General features: G+C 39.4%; 1 protein-coding gene across 4 annotated transcripts in view; it reads right to left on the bottom strand.

Moving 5' to 3' along the window:
• LOC143897179 (rho guanine nucleotide exchange factor 17) overlaps positions 1-22,026 on the bottom strand; it is a 116,798-nt gene that overhangs the window by 11,927 nt on the left and 82,845 nt on the right. For all 4 annotated transcript variants that reach the window (XR_013256867.1, XM_077405579.1, XM_077405576.1 and 1 more), the window contains 7 exons: positions 21,373-21,798; positions 18,952-19,255; positions 18,174-18,477; positions 5,483-5,560; positions 2,431-2,508; positions 1,396-1,500; positions 314-430 (listed from right to left, as the gene is read on the bottom strand). Coding sequence is in view for 3 of the 4 variants with exons in the window: in XM_077405579.1 (XP_077261705.1) it covers positions 314-430; positions 1,396-1,500; positions 2,431-2,508; positions 5,483-5,560; positions 18,174-18,477; positions 18,952-19,255; positions 21,373-21,798 (1,412 nt within the window). In the remaining variant the exon portion in view is untranslated. The remainder of the gene's footprint in view (positions 1-313; positions 431-1,395; positions 1,501-2,430; positions 2,509-5,482; positions 5,561-18,173; positions 18,478-18,951; positions 19,256-21,372; positions 21,799-22,026) is intronic.

Raw genomic sequence — 22,026 nt, 5'->3', positions numbered from 1 at the left:
AAGAGATAATAACTCACAATCAGTAATGATGATGCACAATGATAATACATTGAAGCGCGTTTCAGTGTTTAAAGCGACTATGATATATGCTTCGTATTTCTCGAGTAAATGCAAGTTGCCAAGTGCGTCGAAAATGCGCCCAGCCTCATGAGAATCTAAGCGGTAAGTGGGCGATGGTAATGCCGGCAATCAAGTAATAAGTTAATTATATCGATAAAATTGTGAAAGGTCAAGTTTAAAATCGTGACGCTTTAAGAAATATATATATATATATATATATAAAGAGTCGCAACGGATAGAATGTGCAGCGTACCTCGAGAAATCGTGCGAAGGCCGGCTTCGCTTGGCACGTTGTTTTTATCGCCTTCCTCGCAGACTTCCAATTGTCCAGAAACAGGGTGTATGTCTCCAGCACCACCGGCTTCGTGAACTATAAAGCGACACGAGCTCTTTATATCTTCACGTATCAGTAAAAACGTATGTTGTACACAAAACGCAATTCTTTAATAAAAACATTATTAAAAAATATATTGAACTCATTATTTTTTTAAGTTTTTGTTAGTTAAGGATGGATTACTTGAATAAAGATATACCTGACAATAAAGGTCATCTAAATGAACTGATATTCTCAATATTCAATTGTTAATTAAATGCATTTCACTATTTCATCTAAAAATGCTTGAGTCAGATTATTTTGTAAAGTAAGTATTTTGCTAAAAGATTTAGTCCACAAAAATGTAAGTGTGGCATATTTCTAGTTTATTTTTAAATAATCAATATAAAAAAAGCTTAAATCCGTTCCTGGTACGACATTTTCAAATGCGGGGCACGCAAATTCGCGAATAATGAAAACTTGTTCCACTTTACCTTCTCTGCTATTGAATAATAATAGGATAAATTTGGTGTTACGTGAAGTCGCGACGCTGTCAAAATTTATTCTGTTTGTAATATCAATCGCGCACCAAATTCCAACCTACGCCAGAATTAATTCGCGACTGACAAAACCGAAGCGCGGGAATGAATTTAGTCCCACGCTGTATCCTAACATTTTAGAGAAAATCCTGAAATATCACGGCATCGCAAAACGACCGCTGTAAATTTATTCGTTACATTACATGATCCGCGGGGAAAAATGCGAAACGCAGATAAATGTGTTTTCAAAGATAAAACTATTCCGTGTTTATGTAAGGAATGGTATGGTCGCGACGTTGGTCGATTTATTAACGTAGACTGCACAGAAGAACGAGCCGCACGAATTAACTGTATGGCGTCTGTCGATTTTGTTGGCGCGGGAATCTTAATGGCAAAGGAAAACGGATACTCTGTTGCGCGGTGTAATTTATTACGTGTCCGCGGCCGGAGATATTTGCGCACCTAGTAACAATGTAAACTCACCACATCGAGGAAGACGTCGCCGATCGTCTGCCTGAGTTCCCAGGTGTCCAGTCGCCTACGCAACTCCTCCAAGAATACCTCGTGATGACTGAGAAGCGCAGGGATCTGAAATGCATGAGTATTTCCTTTCGACAACTTTATCTTTGATTGATCGACGCACAATCAAATAATACTTTACATGGGAGGATTACATCGGAAATCTAAGAATTCGAATAAAACGCGAGGTACCAAGTCTAACAGGTGGAAGACTTGGTTATGTAACTGTTGTGTCCGAGTTAATATATTTTTAACGTTATATGTCTGATTATTATATATTTTTCGCTAAAAAAGATATATATATTAAAACATAAAAAACAAATAAAAAGAACAGCTATAATCTCAGCTCTATTTTATGCTGCTATTAAACTTCATAAAATTCTGTTAATATTTTTTTTTTATTTTCAATAAAACTGTCACATAATATAATAAATGCATTCTTTAAATCCTAATTATTGTTTTAATGCCTACACATTTAACAATTATTTAACGCCTACACATATACTAGTATTATATAAATGTCATTAATATTCAATGAATTAAATATTATTCCAAATTAAATGTCATTTATAATAAACTATTAATGATCTCGGCTACACTTTTCGAAATAATTCATTAATAATTAATATACAGCAATTTGCTAATTGATCACGGTTCTGGACAAATTGCAAACAATCGAACGGAACATTTCGCAGTCGATGGTGTTCGCCTATTTGAGCGGGATCGATCAACTTCGCGGTTAGATCTTGGTCTTAAATCTTCGGTCGGTCGGAAGATCGTAAAGCCCTCCTCCGCCTATATACAACTCGACGCGGCATTTATAAAATATAACCCCGCGAAGAGAAAGGAGCTCCTCGGTTCCGTGAAACTTCCCGGATGTTGAATTACAGCCCGCCGATGAGGCATGGATTTATGCGCGTGGAATAAGTGCGACGTACACGCTTTTGACGACGAAAATACGAAAATAGTTCCGCTTGTACACCTATATGTCACACCTACCTGATAAAATATCTCATCGACTGTTGCAGCATCCACCAGACCGGCATTTTCGGGGCTCTTCAGGGGCTGTAGGTATTTCTGAAACGCATATCAGAACTATGTTCATAATACTTTTATGTGGTAACAAGCTTTTAGTTATTAAATTCTTTATAACGACAGCTAAAAATCTATAGAGAAAGAAAGAATCCGTTGTTAAGTCTTTCGCAATCGGCCGTGCGCGCCGTTACGGTGACGCTTAAATTCCGCGGGCGTACCTAACGCGCTGGTTAAAAATCGCCTCTCGGCCGAAACTTCGAAGAAACCAGCACGCCCTATTTTGGAAGTGTAAACAATAAAACGCGTCCTGAGTTTAATATTATGTATTCGAATGTGACCAGATGACCCAGTGGGATAGCAATCTAACATTATTAATATACATCTCATCATGTTTAAGAATGTTCCTGTAATATAGTTTCATTGAATTTGATCCTTTAGAGAGAAAGTGATTTATTCGACATTATAATTGTTGCATATATTACCTACTCTTTAATAATAAAGATGCGGTAAAATTAAGAAAATTTCATTTTTTAATGAAGAAGCTATTACATTAATTAATATAAATTGGATTAATACAAAAATAACAGCAAAAATAAAGAAAATAACAAAGAATTTTAAAAAGTTTGAAAATCTTTAAAATATGATAAACACGCAGCACATATACACATTTACTTACTTATTTATATCTTAAAAATATTGCGAAAAATGTTCTCTATGTCGTTAATTGTTTATGTTGAGAAGTAAGAATTTGAAAGGTTATGAATTTGTAACATTATTATTTTACAGCGATTACTGATAAATAGAGGCAGCTCGAGAAGCATCCTCAAATAAATCGCCCGATAAAGTGGCATTAATTTTCCAACAGTATCGTTGCACGTATTGACGTAATTATTTGATTCAATAATTATACCGCGCTGCGAAATGGCAATGCAATTAGTGTGGCGTGTAAATCGCGTAATTAGTTGAAACAAAGATCGGTCTCATTATCAGTTCCGCAGCCAATGTTTGTCCGGTTAGCCTTTATTAAAGCGCCGGGCTGTCTGCACAATTGTACAGGGCACGTTGCACGTTAATGTGACTTGCGTCTCACACGTGTTCGGAGACCCAGCGCATTTCCGGTCACGAGTAACTCATGCATGTGCTTGAAAAAGTTCCATTATACATTTCAACCAATTCAATAAAAAAAAAAACAATAATTAAAAATTGCATGCTTTTAATAAAAAGCTGTTACAACTTAAGCTTTTTGTACACTACATAGTCATATCAATAAAGAAATATGCAAATGTTTACACATAAAACATTTTTATATTAAAAATCACGTATTTGCGTCGCAATATTTTATTCTTTTTGCAAGTATTCCTACTTTCTCTTTCCTCTGAATGCAAATTGCAATTAATTTAGAAAAATCGTGAAATCTGTGGAGCTTTAATGATGAAGTATTTTTAATGCTAAAGTAATTTTTAATTCAGCGAATTTAAAACTAAGGAGAGGAGAGTAAAAGATGTAGCAAACAACGGCTGTGAACGCAAACTGTAGCTGTTTGTACGTAGAATATCCATGTCGGAAATCGGATTTAGATGAGTAAACGAACACTATTATCATTCCGCGATAGCGAGGCGATACCTTGACATTTGAAATACGTATTTACAAAGTTACCTTGTACAAATCATTGTGCGATCAATTTCGCGGAAGCACCCTTCAGCGGATATTAGATGCATTGTGCCATTAAACAAAATATTCGACCAAGGACGCGAGCGAGCGCTTGAAAATCAGATTACAAGTATAACGCGACCTTGCGTGGGGTGGGCCCGCCGCCTGTTGCATTTAATGCGTCGTCCACTTCTGACGATTGCCTCTTGCGAATTTTCATTTTCCAACGTAAAAAATGTACGACGTTCTCTCCACTTATTGACACATTGACATTTATAGCTACATGCAAATTATTTAGTTTTGCGACTGCATCGAATTAAATTATAGTTACATCCTTTTACATCAGGATTCTGTAAAACAACGGTACATCATAAAATTTTCTCGTAAAAATGTCACATCAGATTTTAATTATATTACATCCTTACATTAATTTTAATGATGTTGGTCAAATAAACACATAAGTTTCTATACATAAATTTTCCCTTTCCTTAATAATTTATAAATTCGTTTCACTATAAAAAGCCTGAAAAACGTTGATTTAAACAATGACTTTTATTATCATAATCACTATTATAATATAAAATTCATTATTATAGTAGCGCTAATTTTTAACAGCGATTTTTCAGCCTTGAAAATGAGGATATGCAACGATATACGTGTTTAATTCTCTTGTAACATTATGCAAGCGCACAAATCGACTGATTCCCGTAACTATTCGGCACGGCCTGGTATTCAAACCTATTTCCGGTGTTTAACGAAAAGCGATTATGAAGTCAAGAGTGGAAATTTAATGAAAATAAGAAACCGGAGACGGCGTACTTGGATCGAACGAGCAACAGCTCGCTGGAGCGAAAGTGTTGTTCAATCGGAGCGAATAAACGAGCGGGGGTGTTTGTTTACAAGACGCAAGGACGAATCGCAGTTCCGACGTACGTCGGTGCAACGCCGTTTCTTTGGACGTCGCGACTCGAGAGATCGATCGACGTGATCCTCCTGATTACCCTAGTCCCTAGTCCGGAATATTTCTTTAAAAAAAAAAAAAAAAAAAAAAAAAAAAAAAAAAAAAAATCACTTGCCTATATATTTAGTCTTTTCTTTCTTATTGTATAGTAAAAGTTTTAGAAGTTGAGAAAACTTCGTGATTATACGCTCATTAATCTTAGAGATTTAAAGAATATTAAAAAATATACAATATTGTATACTATATGCCAGAGAAAACTAAATCAAATTCTAAGAAGAAACGTCTGGCTAATCGATAAAAATGTGCTGCATGACAGAAGAAATTTTAGAATTTTTATTAGAAAACTCCATTTTATAAAGAATCGATCTCTTTTCGGATCTATTGATTCAATAAAAATGTACTTACATTGACTAGTATTTGTAGCGCCTCTACATAGGAGCGTTCCGTATCGTAAAGCTCCACAACCACGTGAGTCCTCGTATCCTGCAATGCAGAAAAGACAATCAGAAAAGATGAGTATTCATTGAGCGGTATTATACGAGGAAAAAAAACGTTTGACCGAGATGGAGAAAGGGAGGGAGCTTATAGGCGACCGAGCACAGCTGTCACAGCTCGATTATTGCATCGTCTCGTGATTAGATCGCACGTGTGGTTATGAAAGATGTACACGTGCGATGCTTCACGTGCGTATGTATAATACGAAGCGTTTGATTATAGTCGTTATGCAACATGGACGACGAGCTGCAAAATGTTGAGACGTGTATCGACATTGCGATGCACGCCGGCATCAAGATTCTGTTGAAGTACCTTAACCCTGGATGACTAATATATGACGTAATGGACGTGCTTTCAGTTCGCCATAAAATCCTTCACTTTTTCTAAAGGATTTTTCATCTTCAAAATTATTAGATCTCATTTTTTATATTTAATTTTTTTCCTGTGTTTTTTTTTATCTCACTTTCTTGATTTGCAAATAAAGATATATATTATAAATATTTTTATCATATATATATATATATTTTTTTTTTCCCACTAAAACACGTTGCGTAATTCTGAATAAAAAAAAAAGAACTAAATAATAAATAAGAAGAGATCTGACCCCTATCTGACTTTTGCGACACTTATGATTATTTTAGTTTACTTTTGCAAAAGTTTACCCAACGCTTACTTAAAGTGCTCAGAGAGCTTTTTCATTCAGAATTAACCGTGCCCAGTCTATAAACATCAAAAACAAGAACTACCCACGCGCTCGGAGGTGACGCGTTCGTTATTCTCGCTGTCCACCGATGACGCACTGACAAGCTTGCGATCAGCGTCCATTGTCATCCACGTAGGCCACCTGTACTGAAATTTCGTCAGCATTGATGCCCTCCAATCGCATAGTAATCCGAGCGATCGCGCGGAAAGTGCGTAGTTTCGCAATCTCCCGAAACCGATGCACTGTGAGAAGCGCGCGCGTGTCCGACTGTAGAGTATATGCACTTGCGTCTCGCGCGTTTCCGGTCTCTCACTTTAATCTATTCCGCTTGGCGGAAACGAGGTGAAACCAAAGTGGAGCTCTTAAGCTTCCGTACGTAAAAGCTGCTCTCAAACGTTTTATTCTTGGACTCTTCCCATGAGCTTCAAGTCGATCGCGCCCAAATACTTCACGACTCGGTAAACTACATCGATAAAGCAGCAATTAGTATCGATACAGGAACAATTATAATTTGTATTTTTTAATTTTATGATTCTCGTAAATTTTATACAAAATAAAATATAACTTTTACTGCGTATTTTATTAGCATACATCTTTAAATTGTTAATGTAATCTCCCAGAAAACTATTGTTATAAAAAAATATGTCTGTACTCCAAACAAATATCGATCATCGCGAGTAACTAACATTGCAAGTTTATATAAGCCGCATTATATATCTATATTTATATGTGTTCCTTCAATCCCTATATTTCTACTTCTTCATTTTCAGCATAAAACTTCGGAGGTAATTAATAACTTCCATCCACACAAAAGTTTCCAAGAAACAAGAAACCAATGCAAATATTCAAATAAAAACAGACCTATTCATGTTCTCAATCTGTATGTCGATCGCCACGATACTCTTTGAAAAATTCTTTCTCGAGTATCATTCTTTCCTTTTTAATACAACAATTCTGAAGTACATGATTTTCGCGAGATTTTTAACAGTGTCTATTTCCAGGAAAAACTAATATTAAAGGAGAAAACAATATACACTTTGAATTTCAGCATTGATCACCGCGAACGATCGGTAAAGCGTAAGTTGCGCAAGTTCCGGCTCGAAGTAAATGGAAAAGAGAGCTGACTGTCGATCGACGCTCGTGCGTCGTATCTGAAATATTCTGAAACCGGCGCGCGTGTCAGAGAGAAAAAAAAAAGCCGTGTCTCTCGGCGTGTCTGCGCTCCTACTCACGACACGCTCGTGGACAGCGCTTCTTTAAAAGCTCGTGGGAATTTGCATGCGGAGCTTTCGCGCCTCTGGACGATCGCGCGTCGAACACGCGTCGTTACGAACCGACCAGTCGCCTGTTATATTTAGCAACCGTGACTAAAGACCCCCCGCTTCGTCCCGTGAGCTTGCAAGCTCATCCGCGGCGCTCTTTCTGTCCCTCTCCCTTTTTTTCACGCTCCATCAGTCCTTCTTCGTTCCATGGGGTCGCGCTCGGTTACGGAATCGATAGTGATCCCTTGATCACGTTGTACGAGTATAATGATCCGTTGTGCGATCGCTTAATTACGCGAGTTTCCTTCGCTAATTAGTCGCGGAGTTATATCACAAACGTTCGGCGTCTATCCACCGTGTATCTAAGTAGCCTTGGTATCACGGAGAAAGTGCGTAACTCAAGATTTTTCAAACAGAAAAACTACATATGAGCTCTCTCTGCGGGATAAATGCTTCTTCTTCTACGTATAATTTATGGTATTTATTAAAATTTAAAATGAAAAAATGTTTTGCGCGTTCATATATTCCACCCATGAAGAAAACAAATTATCTAATAACGCGTTGACAGTCGCAATTGACTTTCTTACGTGACTGTAATTCTATTATGTAAACTGATGGTCTATTACGCAAGCACTTAGTTTTATACTATTATGCTTACGCAAGACAAATACGCCAGATAAAAGTTTGTTAATCAATTTTTTCGTGGCAATTACACATACGCTATAATATTTGAAAGATTACAGTTTCGCGAAGTTATGCTTTCTAGTTAGAATAAAATATGTGCTTAATACCATTGATAATCATTATTAAAGGGATAAATTGTGGGCCATCTGTTTGTCTCGTTATTACGAGAAAGATTGATCAACAACACGTAACTTTAAATAGATTTAAGAGATAGATCCATGCGATGGGGCGGAATTCGTGGTGATTTATTTGCGAAGTCTCGAGTTGATTCGACAAGGTCAGGAAGAGATATTCGCGCGGCGTAGACGTGATATCGAGAAGAGGAAACGCACATTTCCCGATACTGAAACGTGTTGAAGAAGAGAAATCATGACATTCAGACGTGTCGTTTCAGCGATTCTTCGATTTGACTTGCGCGACGAATTCTAATTTACTTTCAAAGAAATGTACATCACACTGGAGCAGCACGAGAAATCTTGATGCAAACACAAAAAATAAAAGGAAAATGTCTTAAAATAGGTACGCGAAAGATTAAATTAAGTCTTGCCCAACAAAGGACCAGAGCTGGATTTTCAAGCGTAGCTTTCCAGTGGCACAAAGTGATCGACATTATTCGATTAGCTCGTAGAAACGCGCACGGAATAATTAAGAGTTTCTCTCAGCCATGCTCAACAACTGCAGAGAAAAATCATTATGTTGCACTGAATCTTTTCACGATAACATATTATTTTTTTATAAGCATTAAATTTAATATTAAATAATAATAAAAAGAAGTATTAACCATTTTTTTGGTAGAAAAAAATATAAAAATTTAAAATCAAGTTAAGACGCGAATGTAATTATGTTATAAGTTATAATAAAAATTTAGAAAATGTAACAAATTAAATTTTAATGAAGTGAAAATGCATGCCTTATTCTGTTTTTTAAATTATAATTAAACTTAATTGCAGTAAATATAATAAAGATATCTAATATCGCGAAAAGAGAATGTATATGTTTCAAGTTAAAGAAATTTGAAGAAAGATAAAAAAAAATGTATGATAGGACAATCGATCGCTCAATATAGCGAAGCATATTAAACGTGTCGTTAAGAACCTGCCGCGCGCGCGCGCAACCGTGTTTAAACGTTGAAGAGAGTTGAAAACGCTCGTGTACTTACAAGTACTTGTCCATACCCCTTCGCGTCACCCTAGAGTGCCACGCGATCGCAAGTAAACACTTTCAACGTGAGTTTGCACATCGACGAGGCTCGAATGAAATTACAACCTGTTACACACGACGGAGGCGTCGCGACGCGCCTGTAATTGCCCGGTCGCCCGCGCTACTTCAATTCTCGTCGAGAGAGAGAGAGAGAGAGAGAGAGAGAGAGAGAGAGAGAGAGAGAGAGAGAGAGAGAGAGAGAGAGAGAGAGAGAGAGAGAGAGAGAGAGAGAGAGGGAGGGAGGGAGAGGGAATGAAAAAGAAGCGTAAATCGAAGCGGAGCGATAGATCTTGTTTAACAGTCGCATCTCATGTATACACAACTCGCTACGGTTATTTCAACCTAACGAAACAAACGGATGGCACACGGGATGATATAACGCCGCACAAGCAAATCGAGAGATGATATAACCCAAGGCGATTACACCGATCGAGGATCTATCCGAACGAGGTAATCGTCGCTTCTGTTCTCGAGTAACAATAGACACATTGTCGGATTCCAACAAACGCGCGAGATTTGCTTTATTTCCTCTTCCCACGCCGAATTCTTCCTCGCATATATAATAAAATGCCGCGGTAACTTTGCGATCCGTCGATATTTTCAGAGCGCTCTTATTTACGAAAGTATTGATTACTTAATGCGAGAGGAGTATTATTTAACTTGAATTTGTGCTCCAATGCCCTACTGCTCCATTGCGTAACGTTATAGCTATAGCAAGCTGCACCTGACAGACCTGTTGTTTTATAGTCGAAAATAAACTCCACGATATCTATTAATTTATCCGTAAGCCAAATCGTTTGTTTCCACAACTTTCGAGCATTCAATTCGATGGAAATGCTATTCGCCGCTGTAATCCCATCACGTTGCACAAAATAAATGCAACGCGCGAAATAAATGTCGCACCAAAACATTCCCGTTAAACTGGAGAGTTTCTTTAAATATATAAATAAATTTTAATTCCCTCCCTAATCGATCAATACATCCAATCCCAATTTTTACTCACAAACTTGGACAATTTGGGATCAACATCGAGAAATTGCTCTCCGCGATAGGAACAAAATGTTTTGACAAGACACTCGCGATGATCGGTCCCGTGCTATCTAATAGCTGCTATAGCTACCTGTCGCGGTATCACATCGTACAGATTATTATTATCGATTTATCGGAAATTGTTATCGATAAAAGAAAAAAAAGTGTAGAAACCATTCTGCGAGAATGAATATTGTAATACTTTTCTTACGCGCGCACGTTCGATTTGCCGAGCACGATAGCGATGGTGATCGCGGCGAGGCGGTGAGATTTTTCCCGCGTGTGCTGTTCCCGCCGCAGCTTTCCCGCCGACGAGCAACAGTTAGACGCGGCGTTACGCCTGAAACTGGCGACCCGTCGCACAGCTACCGGGAAGCTGATCGATGCTCAAGAGAATAACGGCGGTGGAGAGGACGGAAGCCGGGCGTCAGGACGCCGGCGCGTACTCTTCACGTGGATTACACGCGCTCCGCTCCGTATCCTGACACCACATCACCGCCACCAACGTCCTTCCTCTCCCACGACCTTGTCCTACGAGGAGACGAGGCGCGACCTTGCGTCGAGACGTCGGGTTAACTCTTTCGAACCTCGTTACTGTGCAACAGGTCTTTAATGCCGCGCCGGGTAGATTTGGGCGGAGACCGATGATAAACCGTTCCGAAATTAATTTTCGTTTCCTATTAAATTATTGCGTGCAACGGAGTGATTAGACAGGCAAGAAGACACTGATGTGCCCCTATTTAATTCCCAGTTGAATATATTTAATCTCAATTACGTATAAATACGTCGAAGCGGCCACGATGCAATACAGCCTGATTTGCTCTATTACCGCGTCGCGTTTTACGCGGTTACTTATTATCTATTAATTATTCAATTTTTTAGAATTCTTTTATCGGTATCGGAATCAGGATTAAGAGATTCCATTTTACGATTCGCAAAACGCGTTTCTGCGCCGTGAAAAATGTGAGAGAGTTTCGCCTGACAGCGTGAAACTTCCTTTTGAAGTCTATGCACGATGTATAATTGAGACGAGATATGAATAAAATCCATGATTTGCTTGGTTTATTCGCATCTTTCAGGTAAATTGTAAATTGTAAATAGAATTGCGGTTACTCTGTAAATTCAATTAAAGAAACGGCGAAACTAAATATCGCAAAATTATCGAGAATATATGCGCATTTTGCACCGCGCTTGAATTTGAAGCTCAACTTAAGGAATCGCTTAACGTCGCGAACGATCATCGGTCGCATTTAAATTTAAGTCGCACGTTTACCGGCAGACGCGTTACGATTTTACGACGATGTTCGACCGGGACTACGGGCTCTCGAGTCGTTCGCGCGTAACCGTACATTTTGTTCTTTCAAATAACAGATCTAATTCATAGCCGAGCGGCATTCTGGCCCGTAAACTCGCTCCGGAGCGGAGGCACGCTCGATCGCGACCGCGAGCACGTCCCCGCGCGCGCGCGCGCGCCGCGCGACGATGCCTGGACTCACGCCCGAATAAACTCGTCCACGTGAGGATTCCGTTAAAGAAGTTGAACGTACGATTTATGCAAGCCGAGCGTGCGAGAACAATGACCGGCTGGCTCTATAAGCCGTTTCACGGAGACGCGCGGCTTTTGTGTTTACCGGTGGCGGACGGGCGGGAGGAATCGATAAGCCCGCGAAGCGAATTCGAATACATTGTCACAATAAACGGACGTCTATTAAAGCGGCGCTTCCTTCTTATTCGACAACGAGGATTAATTTCCGCCACCCGCGCTCGTTCTCCGGAAGCGGCACAACCGTTGCTGCTGAGAATACGTCGATGATGCACTCCGATGGGAATCATATGAAGCAGGAAGAAAAAAGACCTTCTCAATGCAGATTATTCTTCGGGATCCTTTTTGATCCCAGCGTTCATGAAATAATTCTGTTAAGTTATTAAGTGAAATAGTAAAGATCAGAGCTCTGAATAAACGTTTGTGAAAACCTCCGCTTTTTATCAAATGTCATCACATAAACCTCATTAAGACAAATCTCAGTATTTTATGTTGTTAAAAGGTCGATTACGATTTTGGTACATTTGTTTAAAGAATTCTTCATTTTTCACCTTTTGCTCTTGCGGCAGAATTATGTAAACCGTGTTCGAAAAATTGGATATTGCATTCCCATATTAACATATATACATATTATTGAATTATAAATTTGATAATTAAATAATATGATAAAAGTGCTAAAACAGAATGTAACATGCCAGTAGTTAATTAGCTTATTTTAGCTTCCTACGATTTCTCGGGAAACATTACAAAGGATTCACAATGATATAATGGTATATATATATATATATATATATATATATGAGTTACGAGAAGATAAAATAAAAAAATCGCAGCGATGAGATGTGGTATAGATCAAAGGTCAACGTGAGTGTCACATCAAGATGGGCGAAACGCCGACGATTTTTCTTAACGACGCACGGAATTGCGCTCGTGATTGCGGTTTGGCACGCACCCTCTCCGGATTATTCTATCGCATTTTTGTAACGTCCTGCAGCCTATATTTATTTCGACGATGCTTGTTTAGTCTGCGTCCAGGCTTACGGCGGGCATCGAAACGCTGCTTTTCGGAGGCGCATTTAGCGAGTTTATGCATTGTTACGCATTGTTCTCACCGTGTGCAAATCTTCTACGTGAATTATTGGCCCGTGAATTCGTGTGGGGATTTTTTTTTATTATGTAATTATTCACGTAAATAATTGAGTACTTTAACATAGAAGAAAATATTGATCAAACATTTTTCGCAGTTTAAGTCCAGAATATGTACCGTTTATTTGCGAATCGTCAGAGAAATTTGATTTCACTTTCTATCAAAAATTTAATTAATAATTATTTCAAAAAGTATTTTCGTATGTATTGTATGTGTTGTATAACACCGTAAAAAGAAAATATTGCTTAAAGATACCTGTTCCCTTAATGCCGAAGTACAGGACAAAGTTCTAAAGTAAGAAGAAAAAAATGAAGAAAAAAAAATATCTTATGTTATATCTAAAATATAAATAATATATTCTAACAGCGATAAAAATACTTAAAAAAGAGAAAAGCTTATGTATTTGATTTAGCAAATGGATATTAAAACATTCGTTTTCGGCATTTTTCCAGAACTATATGCGCGAAAGTGTTACCAATATAAAATATTGCGCAAACGTGCATGCCAACAAGTATGTTTGTGATCGTAGCGCAATAATAAAGTTACGCACGTTTATGGGTTGAGCAGAGGCATGAACGCGCGCGCGAGACTCGAAAATGCATTTCTGTTTACACACAACAGGTCGGAGAGTGCCTTTGCGCACGATCTTAAGATCGATTCGATCGAATTAAATATCGCGCAACAGCGAGTGCCCGCGCTTGCGAAACTACAGACATCAGCCGGCCAAGTGGTTTATACCATCGTGTAAGTTAAATATTTAAATATTTCCCAGTAACGTGCCCCGCAGCGAATGGTGCAACTACTTCGTGCCCGCGCGCGCGCGCTGCACTCGTCGGTTTATTCATAGATTATCCGGCAACATCCTGCCACGCGGCCCCGCGTGTAGATGCATCACGCCGCAGTTTCACGATCATTCTTCGATTCGATCGAAATGTCGCGAGATATTGCGAGAGCAACGCGTTGCTGATTTATGGTGATTCTGTTTTGTGCGCGTCGAACAATCAATCCAAATAAAAAATTCTCTAATATCCATCACCTTTAAACTGAAAGCCTTCTCAGTCGTAATCCTGCGAAGATTTATCATAAAATATTTAATAATAAAATATAATATTGCACAAAAAACAAAATAATACACTGTTTAGAAATAATACGGTTTGCGTACATCTTTACCAATATTTACAAAATTATTGAGAGATAAAGTAGATCTTACAGTGAATAGATACGTGTCGAACCTAAGTGCCAATATAAAAAGATATCAAATGTAGAAAACATTCTCGTGTCGTTTCGATATTAAAGGAGGTCAGGTCCTACCGACGAGTTTGTCCGAGTCTTGGAAATTGCTGCAACGATATCGAACGTAAATGCGTTTAATATCGCGCGTGCACGAGATTCCTTTACGGTCTCCCCCGAGAGACTGATGTACTGATACAAGCGGCGAGTCATAAAAGTCGGTACCTACCGATACCACCTACGTGCCTAGTCGCGTCCGCACCTCTTAACAGTCAATGGAACCACGATTACGCTATTGTTCGAAAGTTTATGACCGGCCGACGGGCCTTTCATTATTCTCCGGCGTGTATCTCTCGCCGCGCGCCGACGCGACGCGACGCGACGCGCTTTCTCGCGCGTCGAATTTCTGCCGTTCGGGGCCGCAGTTTCTCTAAACTTCCACCGATAATGCTGTCGATAAAGTAACGAATTTGTACTCCCGGTACCGTGCAGGCTCTACTCCATCACGTCTGAGGAAACTTGCTACTTCAAGAATACGTACATCACCGGAATACTTTAAGACTTGGACGCTACCGCGCTTCGCAGTTTCAATATTAAATTAATGATTAAAGCGCATACGAGCGTATACGAGTACATCGAATGTTGATCGATATGACGTTTGAATAAAATAAACTTTAAAATACAACATACTATGTATAAAATATTTATCCCTGCTCGGGGGGACAAGAATAAAATGAAAAATATATATATATAAAATAAAAGCTGTAGGTATGCAACATACGTATATATTATGTAATGTATATGTGCGTGTGTATAAATTTATACATAAAATTATTTAGAAATTGTTCGCACAGAACAGAATTATATTTCTCGATAAGATCATTTCTTCAATGAAATTATTCATAAAACTATGTTTTTACAATATAGAAAACAATTTACAAATTTATTATGAAATTTACAAGTTAAACGAATATTTTACTTTGAATTTCAATATACTGCTTCGCCATAATAATTATTGATCTGATAAGAATGCAAAAGTATGTTTACGGAAATAAGAAAGAGACCGCAGATTTCGCATAATCGTGAAAATTGAAAGGGATCTTACGAGGTAATCAACGATGAGCTTTCGTGAGCTTTACACGGCGGTAGGTGTTTAGTATTACGTCATTCTTCGCTCGTCCGGGGATTTCATGAATGGAATGCAAAATTCACGATGCCTGGGCGTAGTGACGTCAACGGTAAACATGACGTCGACGGAGGGTCTCTCGTATCCGCAGAAGAAATAGTTCACTGCTCTCTCTCTCTCTCTCTCTCTCTCTCTCTCTCTCTCTCTCTCTCTCTCTCTCTCTCTCTCTCTCACCGATGAAAACGCGACTGCGTACAAATGTACGGATTGATACCTGCCGGGTCAGTGCGTATTTCCATCGCGTCGCGGATGCAAAAATATAGTTCTGACCAAAATGTGTGCGCGAAACTCCGCACGTCGTGGGGTGATGACTATAACTGGCGTACACAGAGATATCGCGCGGTAAATGCATTCCGCTTCGCGTCATAAACAATTCTGCTTTCTCTCAGCAGACACAACCTTGCTTTCTTTCCGTGACTAATCTCCGCTGTGTGCGCATCGTCGCAATACGATATAAATTCTTCGAAAATCCTCGTTAATCCTCGTTCGCGAATGCCATTCGTATTAAAATTCATCCGTGCCTCAAATCCCGGTGAAGAAATTCACGGAATATCTCCTCCGCTAAAAAGAAATGAATTCCTCGTTGTTGAATCGACTGACTGATATCTACAAGTCTATTTTTAATACGACACGTGAACAGAAATAATCTTAATGAAAATAACCTTTCAACGTAGATCTGTAATTTTTTTTATATAAACTCGTATACGCGTTTCAGATGAAAAATGAATTTAAATTGAATTATTTGCAATGTCCGTTTCGGATTGCCACACACGATTCTATTTCAGTTTCCTTATGTAAATATAGAAGTTCTCACGCGCTACGTCTAGCAAATAACATTGAAACGCTGAGATCAATTGAGCATTATTGCTAATAGCTGCAAACGTTTTAACATTTCACGCTCGATACTCTACGATCACGAACAAATTGACCGCGGCGTGAGGATCCGTCTGACTTCTAATCGGCGTGGAGAACGTGACTAAGTTATGGCGACATCTTTAAGTGATATATTTGCGGCTGCCAAGGACTTGTGGATAAAACGGGCCTATCGTTCCCGCGGTTCTTTGTTGTTCTTTCCAAACGGCAAACGTGCTGGATAGACGACGCGCGCATTGCATAAGCTCATCAGAATTGCGTAAGTTCTACCGCGGAATATATAAGTACGAGGGAATGGTGCGCACTTATAAAATCATCGAAAATGTCTGAAAATAACATAATTTTGGAAACTGTTATCCCTCGATGTCGCTTAAATTAAACTTCTTTATGAAACCAGATTTAATCTGACATAATTCGTAAATAGAATTATGTAGTAAGTAGAATTACCTCGTAAAGTTAGAATTCAGTAGCGGATCGGGATATATTCCAACGCGGCCTTGTGTTTTCCGCGATGTTATTGCCGCAATAATTCTAGTTCAATTCCCAAATCGTGTCTCTGTATCGCTAAAAGTATTTTTGGGATATATATTTTTTTTTTTACATAAAAAGAGGGGTATGCATATATCAATTTAAATAAGCGTATATACCGCGCAAGGTCGCGGAGTTTGCGCCAAGATGATCGTGGCACGCGAATCATCGCATCGATGTTGAGGACCGTGGTGTCGGTCCCCAGGTACGCCTAACCCGCCAGGAATATCCGCGTACACGCCCCCGCCAGAATCGCATAGGGACTCTATACCAACGTCGAGTGCACTGGCCAAGGCACGGACTCATCCGAGAAATATGGCCGTATATTATTATTAGATTATGTTTTCGGCGCTGCGCGCTGGAGTCGAACGGGCGCGCGAGCGCGCGGCCATTCGTTTCGCTCGGATTGCGGGATTTAGGTTTACCGGCGCTTTACCCTCTCGTGGCCTCTCGGCCAGATGTTAGAACGCTGATGCGCGAGCCAGAGGTACAGGGTGATAAGCCGTGCGATCAGCGTCTTTGTACGATATTTAGAAAAGAAGCGAAATTCGAGGAAGAAGCGGAGTCAGAATTCTTTGGCTCGCATTCATGCCACGCATTTAGCGACGAAATGTGACCGTCTCATCCCGAGATTTATTCGTTTAACATGAAGAATTTGTCGGCGAGAATCAGTCAGTCATATTCATGGGGGGGGGGGGGGGCCGGCGTTGGATATAAATAAATTATTTCTCCCACAGAGAGGAGAGATATTACAAGAATATTAAATGAGTGAATGACACGATGTATTTTTTTATTGCAAATTAGCTTTTAAAAAAATAATTTAACAAATTTTACGGCTCTAGCATACTTTACAAAATAATTTAAAATAAATGGCCGTTATTATTTTATAAACCTTGGTACAGATTTAGAATGCCAACATCAGTTTTTTTTTCTCTTTTTTTCTTTGTCGCGTATAATTAAAACATTTTTGTAATATAACGACATCGTGCGATGTGCAAGAAAAGATTTCCCGACAGAATCGCTCATTCATTAATCAAAAGGAGCGTGCATTGTGCATGCATCAAATGTCTCGATAACAAATGCGCTGCGCGAATCGTGCGGATACTTTACGGCCCTCCCTCGCTCTTATCTCCATCGTATCGCGAAAAATGGGCGAAATGTAGCCGGGGCATTGTAACCGGCAATTTATATCGAAGCGAGATAATCTCTGACTCACGTTTCGATGCGCCGGTGCGCGAGCCACCCTCTCCGAGGACCCTCTCAGCAGCTCCGCGAGCAGCTCAGGACTCGGCCCCGGAAGTCCGTCAAGTTTGGTCGGGCTGGAGGTCGTCCGATGGTGGCAAGGCGTAGGCGGCTCGGAGCCGCTGTTGTTGTTGCTGCTCGCGTTGTACGAGAGATTCGCGGAGATCTTTCTGCGAGGGCGAAGACCTTCCTCGAGCGCGATATCGGTGGTGCGCGGTTTCGCCATCTCAGCCTCCAGCATTTGGCCGTAGGGCCCGCGAAGGGGCCTCTTGCTATACCTTGACGTTTGAAAAAAAGAGAATCTTTATGTTATTAATGTTTATAGATATCTATCAGTGGTACATTAAGGATTAAAACAAAAATTTTAGCTTTCGATAAAATTAAAATTGTTGACAGCTGTAAAAAAATGTATTTTACATCTTTAAAAAATAAGAAAGAGTTTTTTAATTGTTATATTTGTGTGCGTACTTTTTGAAAATGCTTCTCCAACACGTTTTTTAAAGCTTAAGAATATTGAAGCTTGACGGTAAAATATGAACTTATTGATACAATCTTGCGAGGAGAAACCGAACGAGCAATCGAAATGTAAAAATTTTGGCTTTACACATAAAACTTTGACTGTCTCATTAAGGTTATTATTAACGCAAAATTGAAAATGGAAAAGGAATATATACGTTAAATCGTCGCGTCTCCATGTCAGGCGCACTTCCGTTCTATTTCGATGGGTCTGGATGTATAGGTACTCCGGTTACCTTCGAGGCGTGTGGCCCTCGCAGTCGGACAGGTCGCTAGGCGTCGCAGGTGGCTCGTCTCTCTCCTCGCTGCTCTGAGCCGACAGCTTGTTCCTGTCCGCGTCCAAGGGCTCTGGCCATTGAGTTATGTACACGCCCTTCCTCCTCTTGCTAGTGTCGCCCCGATATCGTCTCGTCTTGCCGGATGGCGAGGATGCCTCCGAGGGCGTCTCGCTCGGCGCCTCGCTGCCCTCGCTCGCTTGACTCAGTCGCGGCTCCTCCGGGGGTGGTGTGATGATCACCTCGTGCGGCTCTATCCTAGTTTCTAAAAGCCATTTTTACGGTTCTGTCATTCTTGTCTGCCTATCGTATGTCAAAACAAATCAATATTGATTTATTTCGGCCAATTAATAATACGATCAAAGAAGAATCTGTATGAAATTAACAAAACTGCAGCTTTGAACTTCAAACTTTCACAACAAGCCAAATATAGTTTATTAATATTATGAGAAATAAGACCATTATGATACAATTATAACAAAATATAACAAATTATAACAAAACGCCATTTATAATCCAAGCTTGGATCTTAGTAGCCTGTAGGCTACTATGAAGTATATTTTGTTCGGAACTATAGAGTGAGTTTGTTCCGAAAAATTTGTATACTTAAAGACTATATATTTTAAGATATATATTTTAAGACTAGATATAAGAATAGAAGCAGACTCTTAGGCGTTCTCCCAGCACATCTTCTAGCTTGATTATACTTTTGCTAAGAACCTGAATACTTATTAGCTCTAAATTCTATAATCCTCCTTAAGTTCTCATTCCCCTCTGTTACTGTGTAAAACTGTGAATTTTCATTTAGCTGGTAAAAGTTAAGTTTTTTAATATATAACACAAATTATAAGAAATAAATTTCTTTGTGATTTATTTCTGTCTGCATCAAATATTTCATCATTTATAAAATAATATGTGCGTTTCTTGATTTTTTCAGGCTTTAAGATAAAGAAGCGCTATGGTTGGTTAAATTTAACAAAACTAAATTTAACTCTAAAGTCACTTTAATTTGTGCCAAAATTGGAAATTCCAAAGAAGTTTACAGTTTAGCGTGAAAATTCATCGTTGCAAATTCGATCTCAGAGAAGACAGAGTTTATCAACATGGGAACAAATCAAGTAGGCGTCCATGTATCTCGCGATGTCAGAGACGATGGACAAAGAATAATGCGGGGGGGTGGGGGAAGGGTCGCGGGAGAGAACGAGAACTATTTTGGGTGCATCGACAGGAGCACGGGTACAAAGGTGCACGCAAGTTCCATGTTATTTTGCGTGGCACTATTTTCAGAACGGTGGGTGCCAGAATGGAAATAGACGTTTGAGCGTCATTGAGTTATAGCCATCTTCATTGATGACTTCACGCACGGCCGCTCTCACACGCGCCTGGAACCGCGCTCTATTCACAATAAATGATGAACTGACGCGCATTTCTCAACTGATGACGACGGTATCCTACCGTCGCGGCTACCGTTTCTTCGCCTTGTACGCCGTTCGTTTCCTGTCGTTGTTTCCTCGGTATGATGAGCAACGCCGCGCGCCGCGGCGAAATTCGAGCAAGCAGATCTTGCTCGCGCATTCGCGGACTCCCACGCGAGTGTATTTCCGTTTTATATCCTACTGAGATATCTCTCACGCATACAATCGACCCACTATCGCGAGTAGAAACTTTGCTTCGTTTCTCCAAGATTACGCTAAAATGTGCCGAAAAAGGCACATGTGATTCTTTTTATTAAAATAATATAGGAGTTAGAAATTATTAATTTGTAACATAGTAAATAAAACTTCAAGTGAAATAAAATAAAGTAAAATAAAGCAAAACGTAATGACAAAATAAAATCTTAATTATTGAAGCACAAATATACATACGAATTACCGACTTATTGTTAGAGATTCTTCTACTTTTTCTTCTAAATTATAAAATAAAGTAGAATATAATTGACATACACTTCTAAAACGATTACAAGAGAATATATTTCTTTTTACGTTACAGATTTGGACCTTGTAGTCTCACTAAGTTTCTGTCAAATTGAAACGGTAAACTCACCATGTAAAAGGAGAATATATTTTTGATGTTAATATTATTCCATTGAGGATGGCTCGGACAGGAGCCAAAACGTTTGGATTTTTGTAAATCGAGGAATAAATCACACTTATATTTTAACGCACCTGGATCCGCGTTGTTGGCCCTTACAGCCCTTTCTAGTTATATTTTTATTTCGAGGGTCTTTATATCACACTTTATTGAATATTTCTTTTTATTTTCTCAAGCTAAAGACGGTCGTAATTTCTTTTGTGATATTAAGCCTATATGAAATGTTTTTTTTAATGCTAATAAATATTAAATATAAAAAACTAGTAAATATTTTTATCTTCGGAATCTAACCTTTTTGAATAGTTTGTTCCACGATGCTTCCTTCGACGACCGGGTACACTGATTCGTGGCCAACGAGTTCAACGGCGGGCGAGTCCGTTTGCTCCAAATCGACCCTGGGCTCAATCTGGTTCGTCTCCGGAACTAGTGGTTCCGGGCTGGTGAGTGCGCTGGAAGTTGCCAGACTGTCTGAGCCATCGCTTCTGGGTCGTATCTCCTCGTGGTTCCCTTGCTGCGAAACACCCAGACCCTCGGCAGAACCGACGGCGCTGTCGACGCTGGGTGTCGACGTTCTCGGACTCTGTCGATTGGGGCTGTTTTGTGGTGTCGAGCTACCCGGTGTGACATCACCCCGACGACGAGGTAACGTGCTCGCTCGAACGTCTTTGGTCTCAGAGCGATTGGACGTTACGATCGGCTGACTTTTCTGTCGATTCGCTGGAAGAGGAAAGTGCGAGTTTGCGCTGAAAGTAAAATCTGCATCTTACAGAAAATCACGAATTGTTAGTAAGTTTATCCTTATATTTCTGTCTCATTTTATAGCGTTTTAAATACAGTATTCATGAAAAAATATTGCATAAGTTATATTTATCAGAAGCAATATATATTAACGTTGTTAATGTTCCATGGCAAATGGAAAATCTCTGGAGAATAAAAGTATAAATT

The sequence above is a fragment of the Temnothorax americanus genome, unplaced genomic scaffold (assembly GCF_048541705.1).
Source record: "Temnothorax americanus isolate GAGA-0224 unplaced genomic scaffold, ASM4854170v1 Scaffold2, whole genome shotgun sequence".
NCBI classification, from domain to species: Eukaryota; Metazoa; Arthropoda; class Insecta; order Hymenoptera; family Formicidae; genus Temnothorax; species Temnothorax americanus.
The sequence above is the reverse complement of the archived record's forward strand: the minus strand, read 5'-3'. Positions and strand labels throughout refer to the sequence as shown.